Source organism: Mustelus asterias, chromosome 14 (genome assembly GCF_964213995.1).
Source record: "Mustelus asterias chromosome 14, sMusAst1.hap1.1, whole genome shotgun sequence".
In the NCBI taxonomy this organism is placed as follows: Eukaryota; Metazoa; Chordata; class Chondrichthyes; order Carcharhiniformes; family Triakidae; genus Mustelus; species Mustelus asterias.
In genome coordinates, this window is record NC_135814.1 from 48,843,461 (window position 1) to 48,862,892 (window position 19,432).

General features: G+C 43.1%; 1 protein-coding gene across 3 annotated transcripts in view; it reads right to left on the minus strand.

The window, feature by feature from the left end:
* The window catches only part of galnt13 (polypeptide N-acetylgalactosaminyltransferase 13), a 421,054-nt gene that overhangs the window by 92,683 nt on the left and 308,939 nt on the right, over window positions 1-19,432 (minus strand). For all 3 annotated transcript variants that reach the window (XM_078229193.1, XM_078229194.1, XM_078229192.1), the window contains exons 6-7: window positions 9,784-9,901; window positions 1,770-1,950 (exon numbers count right to left, since the gene is read on the minus strand). In XM_078229193.1, coding sequence (XP_078085319.1) covers window positions 1,770-1,950; window positions 9,784-9,901 — 299 coding nt within the window. The remainder of the gene's footprint in view (window positions 1-1,769; window positions 1,951-9,783; window positions 9,902-19,432) is intronic.

The following is a 19,432-nucleotide window of genomic DNA, read 5'->3' on the forward strand; positions in this document are numbered from 1 at the left end:
ACTGACATCCCATCTGTCTGAGTCGTTCAGATAGTTGGCAAAGTTCCCACAGAAACATTCAGGAGAGGCAGGGAGTTTTCCCAATGTCAACCAAAAGTGCCAAAAATAATTGGGTAACTGTCCACTCATCTTATTGTCATTTGTGGGACTGTAAATTCAAAATAATTCATTGCAGCTAAAGGGCTTTGGGATGTTTATATCAACAATGATGAGGTGCTCTCCAATTCCTTTGCTTTCGAAGCTATTTTGTGTGATTAAAGAAATAGCCCTATTTCTCCATTATGTAATCTGCAAGGGCTTTGATGCCACATTGAGCTAAATTGGCTTCTTACATTTCTCACTAAGCTATTAATCTAAATTTGTGCACTCCACATTTGGATTCATCATTTATGCAATAAAGTAGCTCATTAGATATCGGAGAAGTGTGAGGATTGCAAAGGTGCTTTGTTTCTGTTTTGCCTACGATTGGATTTATGTTACAAAAAATCAATTGTGGCACTAATATAAATAGCAAGCTTGCCTGTTTTTCTTTCGCTTGTGCTAAATTATTAAAACCTTCTTAAGTAATGAGGAAATCTACAACTAATGAATGACAGGTTATTTCTAATTTTTCATTGCAATTTGGCAAAATTGATGAGCTTTTTTTTGTATCTCTCAAACGTTTAGAGCGGGATTTTCTGGCCATGCTCGCCCCAAGTCTGGCAAATCCCGCCCGAGGTCAACGGACCTTTGCATGGCCCTGTCCCGCCCGCTACAATTCCCGTGGCGGGCGGGACGGGAAAATTCCACCCTCTACTTCTTTTTCATAAATGCTGCCTGCATTACTGCTGTTAAACACAATATAAGATTGAAACAGAAAGGTGAATCACAATGTTAAAATTTATTTTTGGGATGTGCATATTGCAGGCAAGGCTAGCATTTATTGCCCAGCCCGGATGGCCTGAAACAATGGTGGTGGATCTTCTTCCTGAACTGTTGCAGAACATGCGGTGTAAAGGTTTGATACAACTGAATGGCTTTCGAGGCAGTTTCAGAGGCAGTTAAGACAAAATTATGTTCGTGTGGGTTTGGAGTATAGATGATCAGAGCGGGCAAAGAAAGCAGGTTTCTTTCCCTCAAGGGCATCACTGAACCCCAAACTATTTTAGCTACAATCTCATAGCATTATGACCATGTTACTGATACCAGATTTTTTATCTTCAGATTTGTTTCTGACTCTTAAAATCCATGTTGGGATTTGAACTCACCTTATTAAGATTACTACTTCAGTAACATAAACACAGTGCTATCATAATTAATTTATTAATAATTTTGGAATGCTATGATTTGGCTATCAATCTGATCATCAGAACAGCAAAGTAAGTTGCTTTAGGTATAAATAATCACAATACAATCTTGCCCTGTATCATTCCATATTGGACAAAACCGCACACAATTATTGCTCGAGACAAATATACAGGAAAATCACATTTTACGACACAAGGGCAACAAGCAGTCTGGAAAACAGTTCTCAATTAACTGGGCTACTTCTTTTAAATCTGGAAGAATTATGACCAAAGTTGTTTACGAATAAGCTTTACCAATGAATCTTAAACTGCTTCTGCCAACAAGCAACTTGATCGCAACTGAAAATATGCAAACTCATGTGCCCAATATGAAGGAAATTACACTTTAAGAATTTACACTGAAAAAAAATCATCATCCCTAAATGTAATACGCTTAATAAAGGCCAGATCAAAACAAATAGGTTCCCCAGAGTGTAAGTGTACCTGGTGATATAATGTAGAAGAAGTCCTTGAAGTCATCCATCCAGACTTCTGCCAGGCGTCTATTGTTCTTGTTAATAATGTGTCCAGTACCACCGGGGAACGTGTACGGGGTTGCCTTCCGGAATACGTGACCAACATGAGAACAAGTAATAATTTCCAAAGAACCACCACACTGCCAAATCTGGGAAAAGACAAAGGAGATTATTTTCCTTCATTGCTGTTAATTCACCTAAATCATTTATTTTGTACAAATATTCAAGAAAGCTTTTGCAGAAACTGAATCCCCTTTTCTAACAAATTATGCATTTTGCTTCAGTTATTCTTGAATGGTTTCTTGAAACCAGGAAATTTCCCTTGACCTGGGCAGGCAGGGCAAGATAATCAGATGGGAACTCTTGTTGGTTCCTTTGCACCCAACGATCCGTACGGAATTTTCTGCAGGAAGTGTCTTAGGGTAAATATTCTATTTGCCCAGTTACGAGCTTATTTATTCAAATTGCAAGTCTGTGATGAGAATGCCATGAGATACATTCCTTTCACCAGACTGCAGAAATGTGTTGTGTTCAAGAAATGCTTGAACTATTGCTATAGACTGTGGGGGAAGGGTTCAAATATAAATAGCTAGTTTGCTTCGTGCAATCCACTGCCGAGTGTCAGATACAAAAACTAGAACCTGAAAAAAATAAAACCATTAATTCAGAGCGTTCCAAATAATAAGATATTAGATATGAAAAACCAAAATATTTTACTGCCATTGTCTTCCTACCTAAACTGAAATAACACAACCCATTACTGCTCTGATGCTGTATTTCCTGGGAGTTTCTATTGTACAATGAATCCTACCTGAAGCAGAAAGGAGTTGAATTAATATATGCAAATCATGACATACGTTGGAGCCCAATGCCATTTCCTACTGAGCAGAGTTTTCACCATGGAAACTTGGCTCAGTAAAAAAACAAACCTGGTGGTACAGTAAAAGAGCTGAAACATTCGGTGGTAAAATTATTTTTACTGAGCAAGGGACAGCAGAAATGCTCTTCAAGGTTACACAGGAATAATTGTGGTCAATAAATGACCTCTGCGATTACAAGCCCCTGCTCCCCAGACTAGAGGTGGAATCTCCGAGAGGCAGCTGAGCCTCACGTTGACTCCTTTCGGGAATATCTGCCACATCTTGTTCCACTCAGGCATTTGGCAGACCAGCGGTGGCCTTCCCCTGGCATCAGCTTGTCCAAAGCTGTCAACCAATCAGAGCCTGGTATCTCTGTTGAATGGCAATGTGTACCATCTCAGTGCCATCAGGGAGGTAGTGACTTCTGTTGGTCTGACACCCACCCGAGACCCAGAATCGTCTCTTGATTCCAAGCCAAAGCTCGATGATGGCTAGAAGGGTATAGCGGGGTGGGGTTACAGGGGAGGGTTTCAGCAGCAAGGGCAGAGGGTGGTTCCTGGTAAGCCCCCTCTTCCAGATGCTAGGTCCCATCATCAGGTGTTGAGTGCCTTTAAATGAGGGACTCCTGCAAGGCCGCAGGAGGACTTGACAAGGTTTCCTTGTCATCATGAGAACCGCCCCCCCCCCCCCCCCCGCCCCACCCCCCCGCCCCACCCCACCCCACTACCTGCTGCTGGGCTAGTTGTGAACTGCAGGAATTCACTAAAATTTGAACCAAAAAAGCCTTCCAGAAGCAACCTTAAAGATAAATAGATCAAAAACTCCAAAAGTCATAGATTATTAAAGGAATACTGAGGTAAAATGATCAAGACAACTCCCCAAAGTCTGGATCCCACTGTTGCAATTGTGAAAATGAATACATAAATACCTCCTCTAAGGAATTCAAATAAAGGTTGTCTTACTTGGTATAATTTCATAATAAATAATTGGTACATAGGCTTGTGAAATTTCAGAGTCTGAAAAATTCAACCCAGTGATTTATCTCTCTGAAGCTAAATTAAACATAAGTACTTCAGTAAAAAAAATATTTTCAACCAGCAAGCTTTCTTCCAATAATGTCTATGGCCAAGATTCTCCCCAAAAAATTCTAAGTCAGGTGTGAAAATAGGAGTAACTCTCGCTGTTTTTTGAACGTGATTTCCAGATTGCATCTCCGACACGCTGTGCATCACAGAGTGCCCTAGCGTGATTCACTCTGAAAATCAGTGGAAGGGGTCTATTCTCGCTGGGGAGGCCAGCAGCATAGTGTTGAGCGGGCCACTGTGTATACGCCCATCTGTCAGCGCCGAGATCGGCGCATGTGCAGTAGCCTCGCACTGCAGGCGTCCCGGTCGCTGGCCAGCCCCATGACCTCCCATCGCTTCCGACCCCCTCCCACCCCCTGATCACTGGCCTCCCGGACTTCCACGGACAAGCCACGATGTTCCCCGCCCCCCCGACCAACCCCAATCTCCCCGGCTCCTGGCCTGCCCCGATCTCCCAATCCCCCCGACAGTCCTGACCCCCAGCAGTCTTGATCCCATCCCCTCGGCAGCCCTGACCCCCTCCCCCCCACCTGGATGGCCAGACCCGATCGCCATCCTCCGTCCCTCTGCCTGCGACCCCAAATGCAGGGTGGCAGCGGGGCACCTCCCCAACCTCACCAATCGCCCCCTCAATAGGCCCTGCCCCATTTTGTCCTGTCCCCTTGGCACTGCCCGATGCCTGGTAGGCAGTGCCAAGGTACTCCAAGATTGCCCCGTGGGCAGTGCTAGGGGACCACTGCCCCCCCCCCCCCCCCCCCCCCACCTTACCCCCAACCTCCAGGGGGGCCTCAATGGCTACTTGTTCCCTGTTTGTGGGGAGCAGTAGTAAACCCCGCTTGGAGTGAATCGCTCCTGGCAAGGTTGGGGGAGCAGGGGGACGGATGCTAACGGGCCCACAGACTTCAGTCCCGGGCCCACTAATCATATTCAAATGAGGTTTTAAATATTGAAATCAGCTCTGTGCAAAATCTTAGTCACAAAGATGCTCTGAGGCCCAGGAAATGGCCTCTGCTGGTATCTCCTGGCCCGTTGAACTGCTAGAGCAGCGCGAGGGCTGGGGGAAACACACCCCATATCTTTAACAAAGTTGAACACCTGCCGTAACTTTCACTAATTAGTCCTTAGCTGGAATATCATGTTCTATTCTGGGAACCACACTTTAGAAATGATATCAATGCCTTAGTGAGGATGCAGAGGAGATTTACTATAATGTTACCAGGGAAATGGAACTCTAATAACATGGAGAAACTAAAGAAATCTTCGAACAGAGAAGTTTGAGGGGAGATTAAATAGAAGTATTTAAAATCATGAAGGATTTTGATAGAATAAATAAGGAAAATCGGTTTCCTGTACAACACGGTTGATATTTAGAGGATTCAGATTTAATGTGATTGGTAAAAGAATCAGAGTTAATTTGGGGAAACATTGCTTTATGCAGAAAGTTTTATCGATCTGGAATGCTTGGTCTGAATGGTTAATGGAAACAGATTCACTTGTAACTTTCAAAAGAAACAGGATAAACATTTGAAGGGACAACACTTATAGGGTTATGGGGAATGAGCAGGGAAATTTAAATAATTGGATGGCTCTACCAAAAAGCTGCACAGGCACTATCGGCCGAACATCCTCCTTCTGTTTGCTATGATATCAGGACTGATTCTTCTAATGTTCTTGCATATACATTTTTTTGGTGAGCTTCTTTTCATGTCGCTTAGTTTTTGCCTATTTTGGTCTCCACTTCATGTGTGTTCCCCAGGACGTTGATGTCCATACTTACCTCTTTACCACCCAATATCCTACAAACTATCTCATCTGGGACTCTGTTTCTTCCTTGCCACCATCCCTCTGCCTCCCACACACCAGACAACAACTCCTCACCCTATCTAGATAGTTGAAAGAAGTCTTTACTGGTGCCTTGCGAGTCTTTGTCTTCACACGATTTAAATGCAATCTGTCTCTCACATACAAATCCTTGTTATTCTGAAAGGATTCCCAGTTTATTGTGAAAGTAACAGTTTTGTTCTCAGAGCATTGTAAAATTGCTCACAAAGCCCCAATAGAAAGACAGCCACTTATGTTCTGCATTTTTGTTATTCTCGTTCATGATACTTTAAACCATGATACAGAGAATGCAACTTAAAAAATAATTTCATATCGAATAGATAGAGTAAATGACTAATGGCAATATAAATTTGTGCCCTTTTGAACACAATGCATGAGCAGATAAGTTAAGGAACATGTTGAGAAATACAAAGTGCTGTGATGTTGCACAGTAGAAAATAAAGCACATACAGTACCATGATCTATATCAAAAGCTGGTATAGAATCATAGAATCCCTACAGTGCAAAAGAGGCTATTCAGCCCATCAAGTCTGCATCCACCCTCTGAAAGGGCCCTACCTTGGCCCAATCCATTGCCCTAACCCCATAACCCTGCGCATGGCTAATCCACCTAACCTGCACATCTCTGGACTGTGGGAGGAAACTGGTACGACCAGAGGAAACCTACGCAGACACGGGGAGAACGTGCAAACTCCACACAAACAGTCACCCAAGCCTGGAATCGAACCCAGGTCTCTGGTATTCTTGTCATTTCTTCAGTGTTGCTGGGTCAAAAATCCCTTCCTCACAGCATCAATGCATTACATGGACTTCAGTGGCTCAAGAAAGCAGATCACCACTACCTTCTCAGTTAGAGATAGGCAACAACTGCTGACTTGCTCGTGATTCTCACATCTCATGAATAAATGAAAAAAGCCATTCTTACAGTACCAGTTTTCATATTTTAAGCCTCTAAAACCAGATATCATTCTACTGAATCTATGCTGCACTCCCTGCAAAGCCAATACATTCATGCTGAGGAGCAGTGCCCAAAAATAGACACGATATTCCAAATTGAGTGTGACGAAGGCTTTGTGCAGCTGAAACATAATTATATCCTCTTTGTTTTCCAGTTTCCTTCAGATATTGGCCAATATTCCATAGTTTTTAAAATTGTTTATTTTAATCTGTCTACTAGCTTATAATACTTTATTTTAATTTTCCACATATAGATTGGGACTCGCATACTGTTAAAGGTTTAGACGGGGTAGAGTTTGTAAAATGTGTTCGAGAATTTTCTACATCAGAATATAGTTTCAGATAAAGCTCGGCACAACATCGTGGGCCGAAGGGCCTGTTCTGTGCTGTACTGTTCTATGTTCTATGTACCGACTTGGACTTGCAAATCTTTATTCCTTTCTAATTTCTCAACAATTGGAAACTATTTTCATCTGTTTTTCTTGTCAAAACCAGATGGGCACACGCCTGCCCACATTCAATTCCACTGTTGCCACCTCAATTAATTTATATATTTCCTTTGCAACCCCTTGCTCTCAGGTGCTTAACATAATGTTTCTTCTGATCCTGTCTCCTTGCCCTAACCACGGTGGAGATTGCAGCACTGTGGGTGAGAACCGCCTTCGATAAAAAAGAATGTTGCTTCTATTAAATATCTATGTGTTCACACATATACTTACAACATAAATTGCAATGCCAAACTAAAACAGTAAGAAGTCTCACAACACCAGGTTAAAGTCCAACAGGTTTATTTGGTAGCAAATACCATAAGCTTTCGGAGCGCTGCTCCTTCGTCAGATGGGAGTGGAAATGTGCTCTCAAACAGTGCTCTCAAACAGTCACGGGCATTCAGCCTTGGATCTTCAAGTAAGCGTTCTCCAAGGCAGCCTTCACGACACACGACAGCGCAGAGTCGCTGAGCAGAAACTGATAGCCAAGTTCCGCACACATGAGGACGGCCTAAACCGGGATGTTGGATTTATGTCACATTATCAGTAACCCCCACAGCTTGCCTCCTGGGCTTGCAGAATCTCACTAGCTGTTCTGTCTGGAGACAATACACATCTCTTTAACCTGTGTTTAATGCTCCCTCCACCCACATTGTCTGTACCTTTAAGACCTGGCTGGCTTTAGGGATTCGCATTCTAATCAGTATTCTGTAACTTGATTTTGAGTCTCTGTGCACTGTTTGAGAGCACATTTCCACTCCATCTGACGAAGGAGCAGCGCTCTGAAAGCTTATGGTATTTGCTACCAAATAAACCTGTTGGACTTTAATCTGGTGTTGTGAGACTTCTTACTGCGTTCGTCCCAGTCCAACACCGGCATCTCCACATCAAAACTAAAACAGGTCAGAGCTGTTCCAGTTTTATCATATTTCCTAGTTTTCAATCTCTCATATGAATCACTTTGAGATATTAATTATGTTAAAGCCATTATGCAGACTAAAGTTTGTTGATATTTACAATGACAGAAGAATTATACCATATAATGCACACTTTTTCTCTTTTTGCGTCTTTGCCACTTGAACTCTTTCTCAAGCCAATTTGCACACCAATTTTCAGTCACAGCAAACAAATGCAGTATCTGAATCAGGCATACATTACTCACACCACCACATAATGATGACAGCAGTGTGGTGTTCAAGTGGAGTCCGCAGGGCTCTGTACTGGGACCTCTGCTATTTGTGATATATATAAATGATTTGGAAGAAGGTGTAACTGGTGTAATCAGCAAGTTTGCGGATGACACGAAGATGGCTGGAATTGCGGATAGCGAAGAGCATTGTCGGGCAATACAGCAGGATATAGATAGGCTGGAAAATTGGGCGGAGAGGTGGCAGATGGAATTTAATCCGGATAAATGCGAAGTGATACATTTTGGAAGAAATAATGTAGGGAGGAGTTATACAATAAATGGCAGAGTCATCAGGAGTATAGAAACACAGAGGGACCTAGGTGTGCAAGTCCACAAATCCTTGAAGGTGGCAACACAGGTGGAGAAGGTGGTGAAGAAGGCATATGGTATGCTTGCCTTTATAGGACGGGGTATAGAGTATAAAAGCTGGAGTCTGATGATGCAGCTGTATAGAACGCTGGTTAGGCCACATTTGGAGTACTGCGTCCAGTTCTGGTCGCCGCACTACCAGAAGGACGTGGAGGCATTGGAGAGAGTGCAGAGAAGGTTTACCAGGATGTTGCCTGGTATGGAGGGTCTTAGCTATGAGGAGAGATTGGGTAGACTGGGGTTGTTCTCCTTGGAAAGACGGAGAATGAGGGGAGATCTAATAGAGGTATACAAGATTATGAAGGGTATAGATAGGGTGAACAGTGGGAAGCTTTTTCCCAGGTCGGAGGTGACGATCACGAGGGGTCACGGGCTCAAGCTGAGAGGGGCGAAGTATAACTCAGACATTAGAGGGACGTTTTTTACACAGAGGGTGGTGGGGGCCTGGAATGCGCTGCCAAGTAGGGTGGTGGAGGCAGGCACGCTGACATCGTTTAAGACTTACCTGGATAGTCACATGAGCAGCCTGGGAATGGAGGGATACAAACGATTGGTCTAGTTGGACCAAGGAGCGGCACAGGCTTGGAGGGCCGAAGGGCCTGTTTCCTGTGCTGTACTGTTCTTTGTTCTTTGAAGAAAATGTGCTAGAAGCGATAGCCATATCTATTTGCCTCCAGTTAAATACGACAGGGTAAGCTCCTGGCAGGGGTTAAAGGGAACTGCAGAGTCTTTAGGTGAATAGTTCTGGTACAAACTTGATTGGCTACTTTGAGGTGGCAGGTCATTATACTCTGTTTCCCACCCTAAAACCACCATCTAATGAGTGGTAATAGAGGAGAATCCAATCCACAAAGTCTAAAGAAAAGCAATGCAACATACCTTGTTCATATGAGACTAGAATATATCTTACTTTAGTGGCAGATTTTATCACTGGGATCTTTTTCCAAGAAGCTACCATTGCTTATTTGATGTGTTTAGATTTGATAGTACTTTGAGCAGCATCCTCCTCAACGTTCAGTCATAAATATGCACAATGCGCTAAGCCACAACTTAATGAGTGGCTGGAAAATATGCATTTTTGATTATTGTTTTTAGAAGCAAGTTATTTTACTAAGCAATCCCATGCGCATATTTAAAATTGAGTATATAATTTTGACACAGGCATTCAGAGGAAGGTAAACTACTTTCTTACCCGAAAAGACATCTCCAGGTTCTCTCCACCCCAAATATCCATCCCCGCATCATATGTTCCAATTTCCTCAAAATAATCTCTGTCAATCGAAAACAAGCCCCCGGCCATGGTAGGAGTCCTAAAGGAAAGACAGCAACTCATATTTCATTCCCTGGTAAGACAACAGCAATTAGGGGAAAATGCACTAGCTTAGTGATATAAATAATTATTAGTGAAGCTTCTAAAAAATACAATGCTGATTAAAATTCCTGGAGCATAAGTTCTATTTTTACTTCTCTGGAGTGAACTGGTATTTAGAAATCTACCTTAACAGGTAAAATGTACCTTTCTCTCTGCATTAGGAATGTTGGTTGGATTTCTGTGTCTGTCAAATAGGGTGCAATTTAAAATCTGTCAATACCAGCAGCGATTTCTATTTCACTGGTGTCAAAAGAAATTTCTTAATATCAATGTACTTGCCATCCATCATTTAAACTTGTGTGCCAAGAATAAAATATATGATTATTTCTTTATGAGTAAGAGAAAAAAGTGAAAGAGCCCTGAAAAACGAAACTATAAAATACATTAACATTAATTCTCATGTCTTAAATTCATAGAAATAGCCTGATCATAAGGTACTCTGTCTTCTGTTGTTGACAAGTCATTTGAATTTAAACATCATAATATATTAATGAATATTTTAATGAATGAATAAATATATATTGAATATAAAACATAAGGATCACCCTGATGTGGGTTAGGAGTGAATATTTATGGCTACCTCCCATGGCATTGCTCACATGGACCAGTCAGGAGTCAAAGCAATCAAAGTGAGCCTGCCTGTGGGTAATTACCTGAGCCGGGGGTCTCAAAACGGACTTAATTAAAATTAAGAGTATAGTAGCTGGACTCAAGGAGGTTGAAAAAAACAAGTAGGGATAGTGAAGTGGATTATTATCCTAACCCCTTTCTGGGACTATTCCGGATCCGTTGGGGGGGGGGGGGGGGGGGGGGTTGCTCTTCGGATATCAATCTTACTTAAGGTTGAGAAAGACAGGTCTCAAAGAGACTTAAATGGGTCTGCAGAATGGATCTAACCCTCCCTGATGGAAAGGAAGCACTGGAGAATATTACCATCCTCCAGAGGTTTTAGCCAAATTATAACAACCCGGATATCATAAGGGTCTGAGCATCTCTCCTCAACAATGTATCTCTCCATTGAAAAGTGTATGGAGATGGGTTTTAAGTTTGGATATTGAAGACTATTTGAGACATTATACTTCCTAAATTATATAAAAGTTTATTAAATAACTGAACAAGCAATTCACTTTTGATGGTAATCGTAACATTGATAGTCCGAGGAAAAGTAAGCATAACCTTGTTTCTATTTGAGAATCATTGAATTCCTACAGTGCAGAAGGAGGCCATTCGATCCATCGAGTCTGCACCAACTCTCAGACAGAGCATCCCACCCAGGCCTTATCCCCGTAAATTCATGCATTTACTTTACTAATCCCCCATATCTACATATCTTGGGACACTTAAGGGACAATTTAGCATGGCCAATCCACTTAACCTGCACATTTTTGGACTGGGGGAGGAAACTGGAGGAAACCCATACAGACACAGGGAGAACGTGTAAACTCCACACAGTCACTCAAGGTTGGAATTGAACCTGGGGTCTTGGCACTATAAGACAGCAGTGCTAACCACTGTGCCACTGTGCTACCTTCCAAGAATCCAAATTGTATTAATGTTACAGAGGGATATTTACGAGTATCATCAATATACAAGTACCCTAAATCCCCGAGTAGAAAGTTATCGAATCTAACAAGAAATCTCTAACCTAATTAAGGGGAGAACTATCAGCACTATACCTTGAGAAATGCTGGAATGAATCCAACAAATCTAAAAATCCTACTGTGTAGTTCCAATTTTTATACCATAAAAGAACTAAACCAGCAGGAAGCATATAGAGCACTCATGCTGAAAACTATACACAGATTTCAGGATTCAGTTGACACATTATTTTGGGTCATCCTTAAAGTTATCCATTGTTAGATTGTAGTATCTTAGCAATTTATCAATGCCTTGCTGTGGTGATGCAAAGGCCAGTTCCTGTTTTTCAAGACTGTCCTGTGTTAGAGGCTTGGGTCACTGTCTGTGTGGAGTTTGCACGTTCTCCCCGTGTCTGCGTGGGTTTCCTCCGGGTGCTCCAGTTTCCTCCCACAGTCCAAAGATGTGCAGGTTAGGTGGATTGGCCATGCTAAATTGCCCCTTAGTGTCCCCTAACTAGGGTAAATGCATGGGGTTATGGATATAGGGCCTGGGTGGGATTGTGGTCGGTGCAGACTCGATGATCCAAATGACCTCCTTCTGCACTGTATGATTCTATGATCTATGATATATCATACTCTTTACCATAAGATGTTGTTGCCCTCGAGCCTACAATTATGCCAAGGCATGTTTATAAAGCTTTGAACTGTTGGGCTCTGTTTGTGATTTTTAATCCCTGCTTCATAGGGGAAACACTCTTTGAATCTTATTATTTATAATCCAGAGCTGGATATTCTTATAACTCTGTAATTATAGCTGCATTCCTTCACAATAGTGTCAGCTATCATAAGAACTAAAAAGGGAAGTTAGGATAAAGTACCATGCCTTTGGCTTGCCAGGAAAGCTGAAGCCCCTGGGATAAGAGGGACAACATGGATATGGAGTCAGTTAAGTGACAGGAAACAAAGAAGTGGTGAACAGTTGTTGAACTATAACAAGGCATTTGGTGGATTCCCCAGGTATCGGCAATGGAGCCACTGCTTTTCCATACATATATCAATGACTTGAATTTTGGTGTACAGGGGACAATTTTGAAAGGTGCAGATGACACAAAACTTAGAAGTAAAGTGACTTTTGAAGAGGTTAATCGTAAACATCAAGAGGACAATGTTAGGCTGATAGAATTAGATGTGGCAAATGAGACATCGAGAAGTCTATGCCATTAATGATTCTATGGTCCTGATGTTCATGCCTCCTATTGTGTTGGAATGGAGGTTATTAAAAAATGGCATTCGGGACCCAATTAAGTATTTTGTACCTCCCCCCGCCCCCCAACCCTTTCCTGGAGCCCACAATTTTCTGTGGCTCGGGAAAAGGATGCAGCGAGGGAGCCCACACCCTTCACCCCAGACCTGGCTGGTTCCATTGTGGGGTTTGGCATCTCATGGCACCCCACAATTTTTGTGGAGTTGTGCCAGCTGCTCCATATCTTATGGTTCACAGATTTCACAGGAGTTGTGAACCATAGTCTGGATTCATAAATTTTGAGAGGTAAGGAAAAAAAGGTCACACCCATGCCACCCCCCCCCCCCCCCCCCCCCCCATGCCAGTTCTTGCCCAACCCCAAACCACCAGAAGCCCCTGTGTTTGACAGTTTTCACTCAGCATCTGCGAGGTCAGTATGCAAGGTAACAGTGGCACTATCCTAGTCAGCAGGTCTGATCACAAATATAGGTGATTATCTGATGCACTGTGTCACATCATCAATTTCCAGTTAAAGGCAAAATACTGCGGCTGCTGGAATCTGAAACAAAAACAGAAAATGCTGGAAAATCTCAGCAGGTCTGACAGCATCTGTGGAGAGAGAATAGAGCCAACATTTCATAGAATCATAGAATGCCCACAGTGCAGAAAGAGGCCACTCTGCCTGCACTGACAACAATCCCACTCAGGCTCTATCCCTGTAACCCCACATATTTACACTGCTAATCCCCCTGACAGTAAAGGGCAATTTAGACTGGCCAATCAACATAACCCACATCTCTTTGGATTGTGGCAGGAAAGCAGAGCACCCGGAGGAAACCCACGCAGACACGGGGAAAATCTTCTCTGATTTTCTTTGCTCTTAACTCTGAAAGGTCATCCAGAGTCGAAACGGAACAATTTCCAGTTCCCTGGCCCAAACTGCCTCCTTTTCACTATGGGCGTCCAATCCCACTACACCTCCAACCCCTGCCACAAGGGTCTGAGGGCTTTCTGCTTATCCCTTAAACAGAGGCCTGAACAATCCCCATCCACCACCACTCTCCCCAACCTGGCTGAATCTGTTTTGTCACTGAATAATTTCTCCTTTAACTGATCTAATTTCCTGCAAATAAAAAGTTTTATCAGGGGTCCCTGCATGGGCCCCAGTTATGCCTGTCTTTTTGTGAGTAATATGGAACATTCCTTGTTCCAGTCCTACTCGGCGTCTGCTCTCATAACTTATTTTCCATTATATCGATGACTGTGTTGGTGCTGTTTCATGCTCTCATCTGGACATGGAGAAATTTATCCATTTTTCTCCCAATTTCCACCCCTCTCTCACCTTCAAATAGTCCACCTCCAAAACTTGCCTTCCCTTCCTTGACCTCTGTGTCTCCATTTCTGGTGCTAGAGTGTCTACCAGTATTCATTACAAATCCACCGATTCCCACAGCTACCTCGATTACAGCTCCTCACACCCTGCTCCCTGTAAGGACTTCATCCCATTCTCTCAGTTTCTCTGCCTCTGTTGCATCTGTTCTGATTATGCCACTTTTGTAAATAATGCTTCTGACATATCTGCTTTTTTCCTTAACCGAGGTTTCCTTCCACCTGTAGTTAACAGGGCACTCAACTGGATTCAATCTATTTCCTGCACCTCTACCCCACCCCTTCCCCTCCCTCCCAGAATCATGACAGGGTTCTCGTTGCCTTCATTTTTCACCCCACTGGCCTCCGCATTGAAAGGATCATCCTCTGCCATTTCCACCAGCTCCAGCAAGATGCCACCATTAAACACATCTTCCCCTCTCCACCCATCAGCATTCCACAGGGACCTCTCCCTCCATGACATCCTGGTCTACTCTTCCATCATGCCCAACACTGCATCCCTTCCCATGACACCTTCCCTTGCAATTGCAGAAGGTGTAACACTTTTCCTTTTTACTTCTTCTCTCCTCATCATTCAAGGCCCCAAATACTGCTTTCAAGTTAAACACCATTTCACTTGCACTTCCTTCAATTTGGTTTATTGTATTTACTGCTCCCAATGCAGTCTCCTCTACATCGAGAAGACTAAACATAGACTGGGTGACCAATTTGAACACCTTCGCTCAGTTTGCAAGCATAACCCCAACCTCCTGTTGCGTGCCATTTTAACTCAGCATCTTGCTCTCATGCCCACATGTCCATCCTTAGCCTGCTGCAATGCTGCAGTGAAGCCTGGCGCAAGCTGGAGGAGCAGCATCTCATCTTCCAGCTGGGCATGTTGCAGCCCTTGGGACTCAATGTTGAGTTCAGCAGCTTTAGATTGTGATCTTTCTCTTTGATCTTAAACACCTTTTAAAAAAAATATCCCATACACTTAAAGTCTCAATGCAACCCCCTCCCCTCCCACCCCTTCTCACACCTGGCCATCTGTTATTTGTTTTTAAAGTTGCTAGTTTTGCTGCAGTTTCCTTTGCTCCAACATTCTCTTTCCTTTCAGTTCTGACGAAGGGTCCATGCCTCAAACTGCTAACTATGTTTCTCTTCTGATAGGTACTGGCAAATCAGCTTCCTCTGTTCTTGTTTCAGATTCAAGAATCCACAGTGTTTTGTTTATTTTTCTGTAATCTCTTTTATCAGTGGTTCAAGATGAGGAGGTGTCCAATGCTGATAGCATAAAGAGTATAACAGATATTGCAAAAGAATAATTTGTATTACATCTGGAATAGATTGATTTGACCAATCACCTCGAACTGTAGTTCAACTACAGATTGTTTGTATATTGGTGGAAACTCTATGGTTTTGATGCTACTTTTCATATTATTTCACGTGGAACTTAAGTCTAATATCTTGCAATTTTCAGGTCTGAACTTAAGTAATTGAAATTTAAGGAATGAGGTCTTACAAAAGTGAAGGTGGAAGGGGCAGCGAGGAGTTTAAGGAGAAGCTTGATTTTAACATAGAAAATCAGGTGTTACATTTGCAATCCAGCTTAATCCTGGAGTATTTAGTGATTAATTTCATCTTAGAAAATACATGCAAGGTGTTGAGACATAAACACACCAACCATTGACAATTGCAAAACAAGATCACCATTGGAAGAGGACATTTATGGTAAAATACAAGAAAGTCTAGGATAAGACTGCCATTCTTAAGCAAGTCAAATTCTGGATATAGCTTTCTACTATATCCAAAATAGTATTTACAAACTACAGGAAATGTCTGCTCCTTGAGCCTATTTTAGTCCTCATTTATATGTGAATGTAATTGAAACACTGGGCCGGATTCTCTGATCTCACCTGCAGCTGGGATTCTCCAGTCCTGCTACAGCGAATGGAGATTTGGCTGAGCGTCAAATTCTCCAGTCTCGCTGGCAGCGGTGGCGAGGCGTGGACAGTCAGAGAATTCTAGCCACCATCTCCAGAACCAGAAATAACTGATGTCATGCCGATGGTACAGCATTTACAACCTCATATCCATTATATAAAATTCTGTGCTTGCAGTAGAGAAGGTATTTGATACTTCTCCATAGAGACCACTAAGATGTGACGATGAGTTGACATTTCCTCTAAGCCTTTGAGGCTCAAAACTGTGAACAATATCAATGCTATTCCATGCTATACTGAAGGCCAACAGGTTAAGTTAACAAATGGCATTCATTGTAAAGTGGCTTTGCCTGACAAGGGTAAAGCTTGTTAAATACAAGCTTGCTAAATAATGCCTTAATTGACATTTATCTTGTCCAAGAAAAAGGAGAAACCAGGAAAATATTCACTGAGACTATCCATCAATTGTACGTTTAGATGAACACGTAAAAATTAGGAAGAAAAACCTTCTTGGAGCAGAGAAGGTTAATTGGTGGCTTCATAGACATGTTCAAAATCACAAAGGGTTTTGATGGACTAAATAAGGAGAAACTGCCTCTAGTGGCAGAAGGGCTGATAATTAGAGGGCACAAATGTAAGGTAATTGGCAAAGGAACCAGAGGCGAGATTACAGGGGATGGTTTTACACAGAAAAGTAGGATTATCTGGAATGAATTTCCTGAAAGGGAGCTAGAAGCAGATTCAATAGTAACTTTCAAAATAAATACTTGAAGATAAAAGGGTTTCAGGACTGTGCAGGAAGAGCAGGAGCGTGAGGCTAATTGACAGCTCTTTCAAAGATATGCCAGGGACAAGCAAGTTTCTTTCTGTCTGCTAAGATTCGAATAACATGAACTTTCAATGAACGTAAGTGCACATGATTGAGATTTGCATCCATTTCTATTAGGCTCCATTCCAAAACCTATAGTTGGAGACATCTGAAAATCTATCAAATACCCATCATGGCACAACAGAGACATGCTGAGGAGAGAGGGGTTAAAATAATATTGTGTTGTTTCAAAAGGGGTCACCGATGTCCAAAAAGGCCCATTGGAGATAGGAGTAAAAAAATTAAAATGTTTTTAGCAGACCTTTTGGCCATCTTTACACAGAGACTACATTTCAAAAGTACTTAATTTGTAGTTATACACTTTCTGAGGTCCTGAGGGTGCTATATACATGAAATTTCATCTGTTCAATGGAATTTGAAGATTTGTTCTGGCACTCTCTAGGTTCAAAATGGAACCAAATTTCAGCAGGCATAAGATCTGCTGGGCAACTGAGGTTGGAGTCATACCTGGCACATAGGAAAATGGTTGTGGTTGTGGAGGGTCAGTCATCTCAGCTCCAGGACATCTCTTCAGGAGTCCCTCAGGGTAGTGTCCTCGGCCCAACCATCTTCAGCTGCTTCATCAATGACCTTCCCTCCGTCATAAGGTCAGAAGTGGGGATGTTCGCTGATGATTGCACAATGTTCAGCACTATTTACGACTCCTCAGATACTGAAGAAATCCATGTTCAAATGCAACAAGATCTGGACAATATCCAGGCTTGGGCTGACAAGTGGCAAGTAACATTCGCGCCACACAAATGCTAGGCAATGACTATCGCCAATAAGAGACACTCTAGCCACCACCCCTTGACGTTCAATGGTGTTACCATCACTGAATCCCCCACTGTCAACATCCTTGGGGTTACCATTGACCAGAAACTCAACTGTACTCGCCACATAAAGACATTGGCTACAAGAGAAGGTCAGAGGCTAGGAATACTGCGGTAAGTAATTCACCTCCTGACCCCCCCCAAAACCTGTCCATCATCTACAAGGCACAAGTCAGGAGTGTGATGAAATACTCCCCGCTTGCCTGGATGGATGCAGCTCCAACAACACTCAAGAAGCTTGACACTAACCAAAACAGCCCACTTGATCCACAAACATCCACTCCCTCCACCACCGATGCTCAGTAGCAGTAGCGTGTACTATCTACAAGATGCACTGCAGCAATTCACAAAGATCCTTAGACAGCACCTTCCAAAACCACCAGCACTTCCATCTAGATGGACAAGGGCAGCAGATACATGGGAACACCACCAAGTTCCTCTCCAAGCCACTCATCATCCTGACTTGGAAATATATCGCCGTTCCTTCGCAGTTGTTGGGTCAAAATCCTGGAATTCCCTCCCTACCAGCATTGTGGGTCACTCTCAGCACATGGACTGCAGCGATTCAAGAAGGTAGCTCACCACCACCTTCTCAAGTGCAACTAGGGATGGGCAATAAATGCTGGCCAGCCAGTGATGCCCATGTCCCATGAATGAATAAAAGAAAATCAGAAATTCCTGAGTATTGCATGATGTACCCAGGCATGTCTCCAAAATTGTGCTCGGTCAACAACAAGAACAACTCGCATTTATTGGATGTCTTTAACATAGTATAATGTTCCAAGGTAGTTTGTAGGAGCCTTATCAAACATTGCCATTGTGGCTCAGTTGGGAGCACTCTTGCCCGTGAATCAGACAGCTGTGAGATCAAGTCTCACTCTTAGTCACCCTATCTGTCAGGTCAGGTGGGAAAAGTGGTGTGTAGCCCACCGGCCGCGCTGACGGCTTTTCCAGCCATATTTTTTGACACATAGTCAAAATAAATCCTGTAGGTGAGTCAGTAACCTTAGCCCCTGATAGATTGGGGCACCATGAAAACAATAAAAGTAAAAAAACAGAATCATTCCACAGAACACCCCCCACCCCCACCCCCCCCATGAACTTGGATCTCCTCCTACCCAGAAGTTCCCCAATGGAAGTCACCCCCACCCCACCCCCCCCCCCCCTACCCCGACCGGTAGTGCTCCCTGGTTGGTTCCCGTTTGTCAAGACCTGTTGTAAACCCTGCCAATGAGGCATCACTCCTTTGAGATGGTCCCATGGGATCTTCTACATCCCTCTTCAGAGGGCAGGTAGGAATACATTAGATGGCTCATCCGAAAGACAACACCTCCAGCAGTGCAGCACACTAGAATGTTAGTCCTGTGTGGGGGTGGGGGGATCCTTACCGGGGGAGAGGGGGGATTAATACAATGGGGAAGCTCATTAATGATATTTAAATTTATGATAACTGGGTCCATGAGTTTTTGTGATGGGAATCCCGTAACTTCATGGTGGGGGTGGGGACAATCAATGGGGAAATCCAGTTTTGAAAGGCGTTTCTGGACACCCCCTCGATTCTCTGCCCTGCTGCCAAATATGAGGGTGGAAAATCCCCCCCCACCCCCGACTTTCCCCGGCAACAACAATCAAGACTG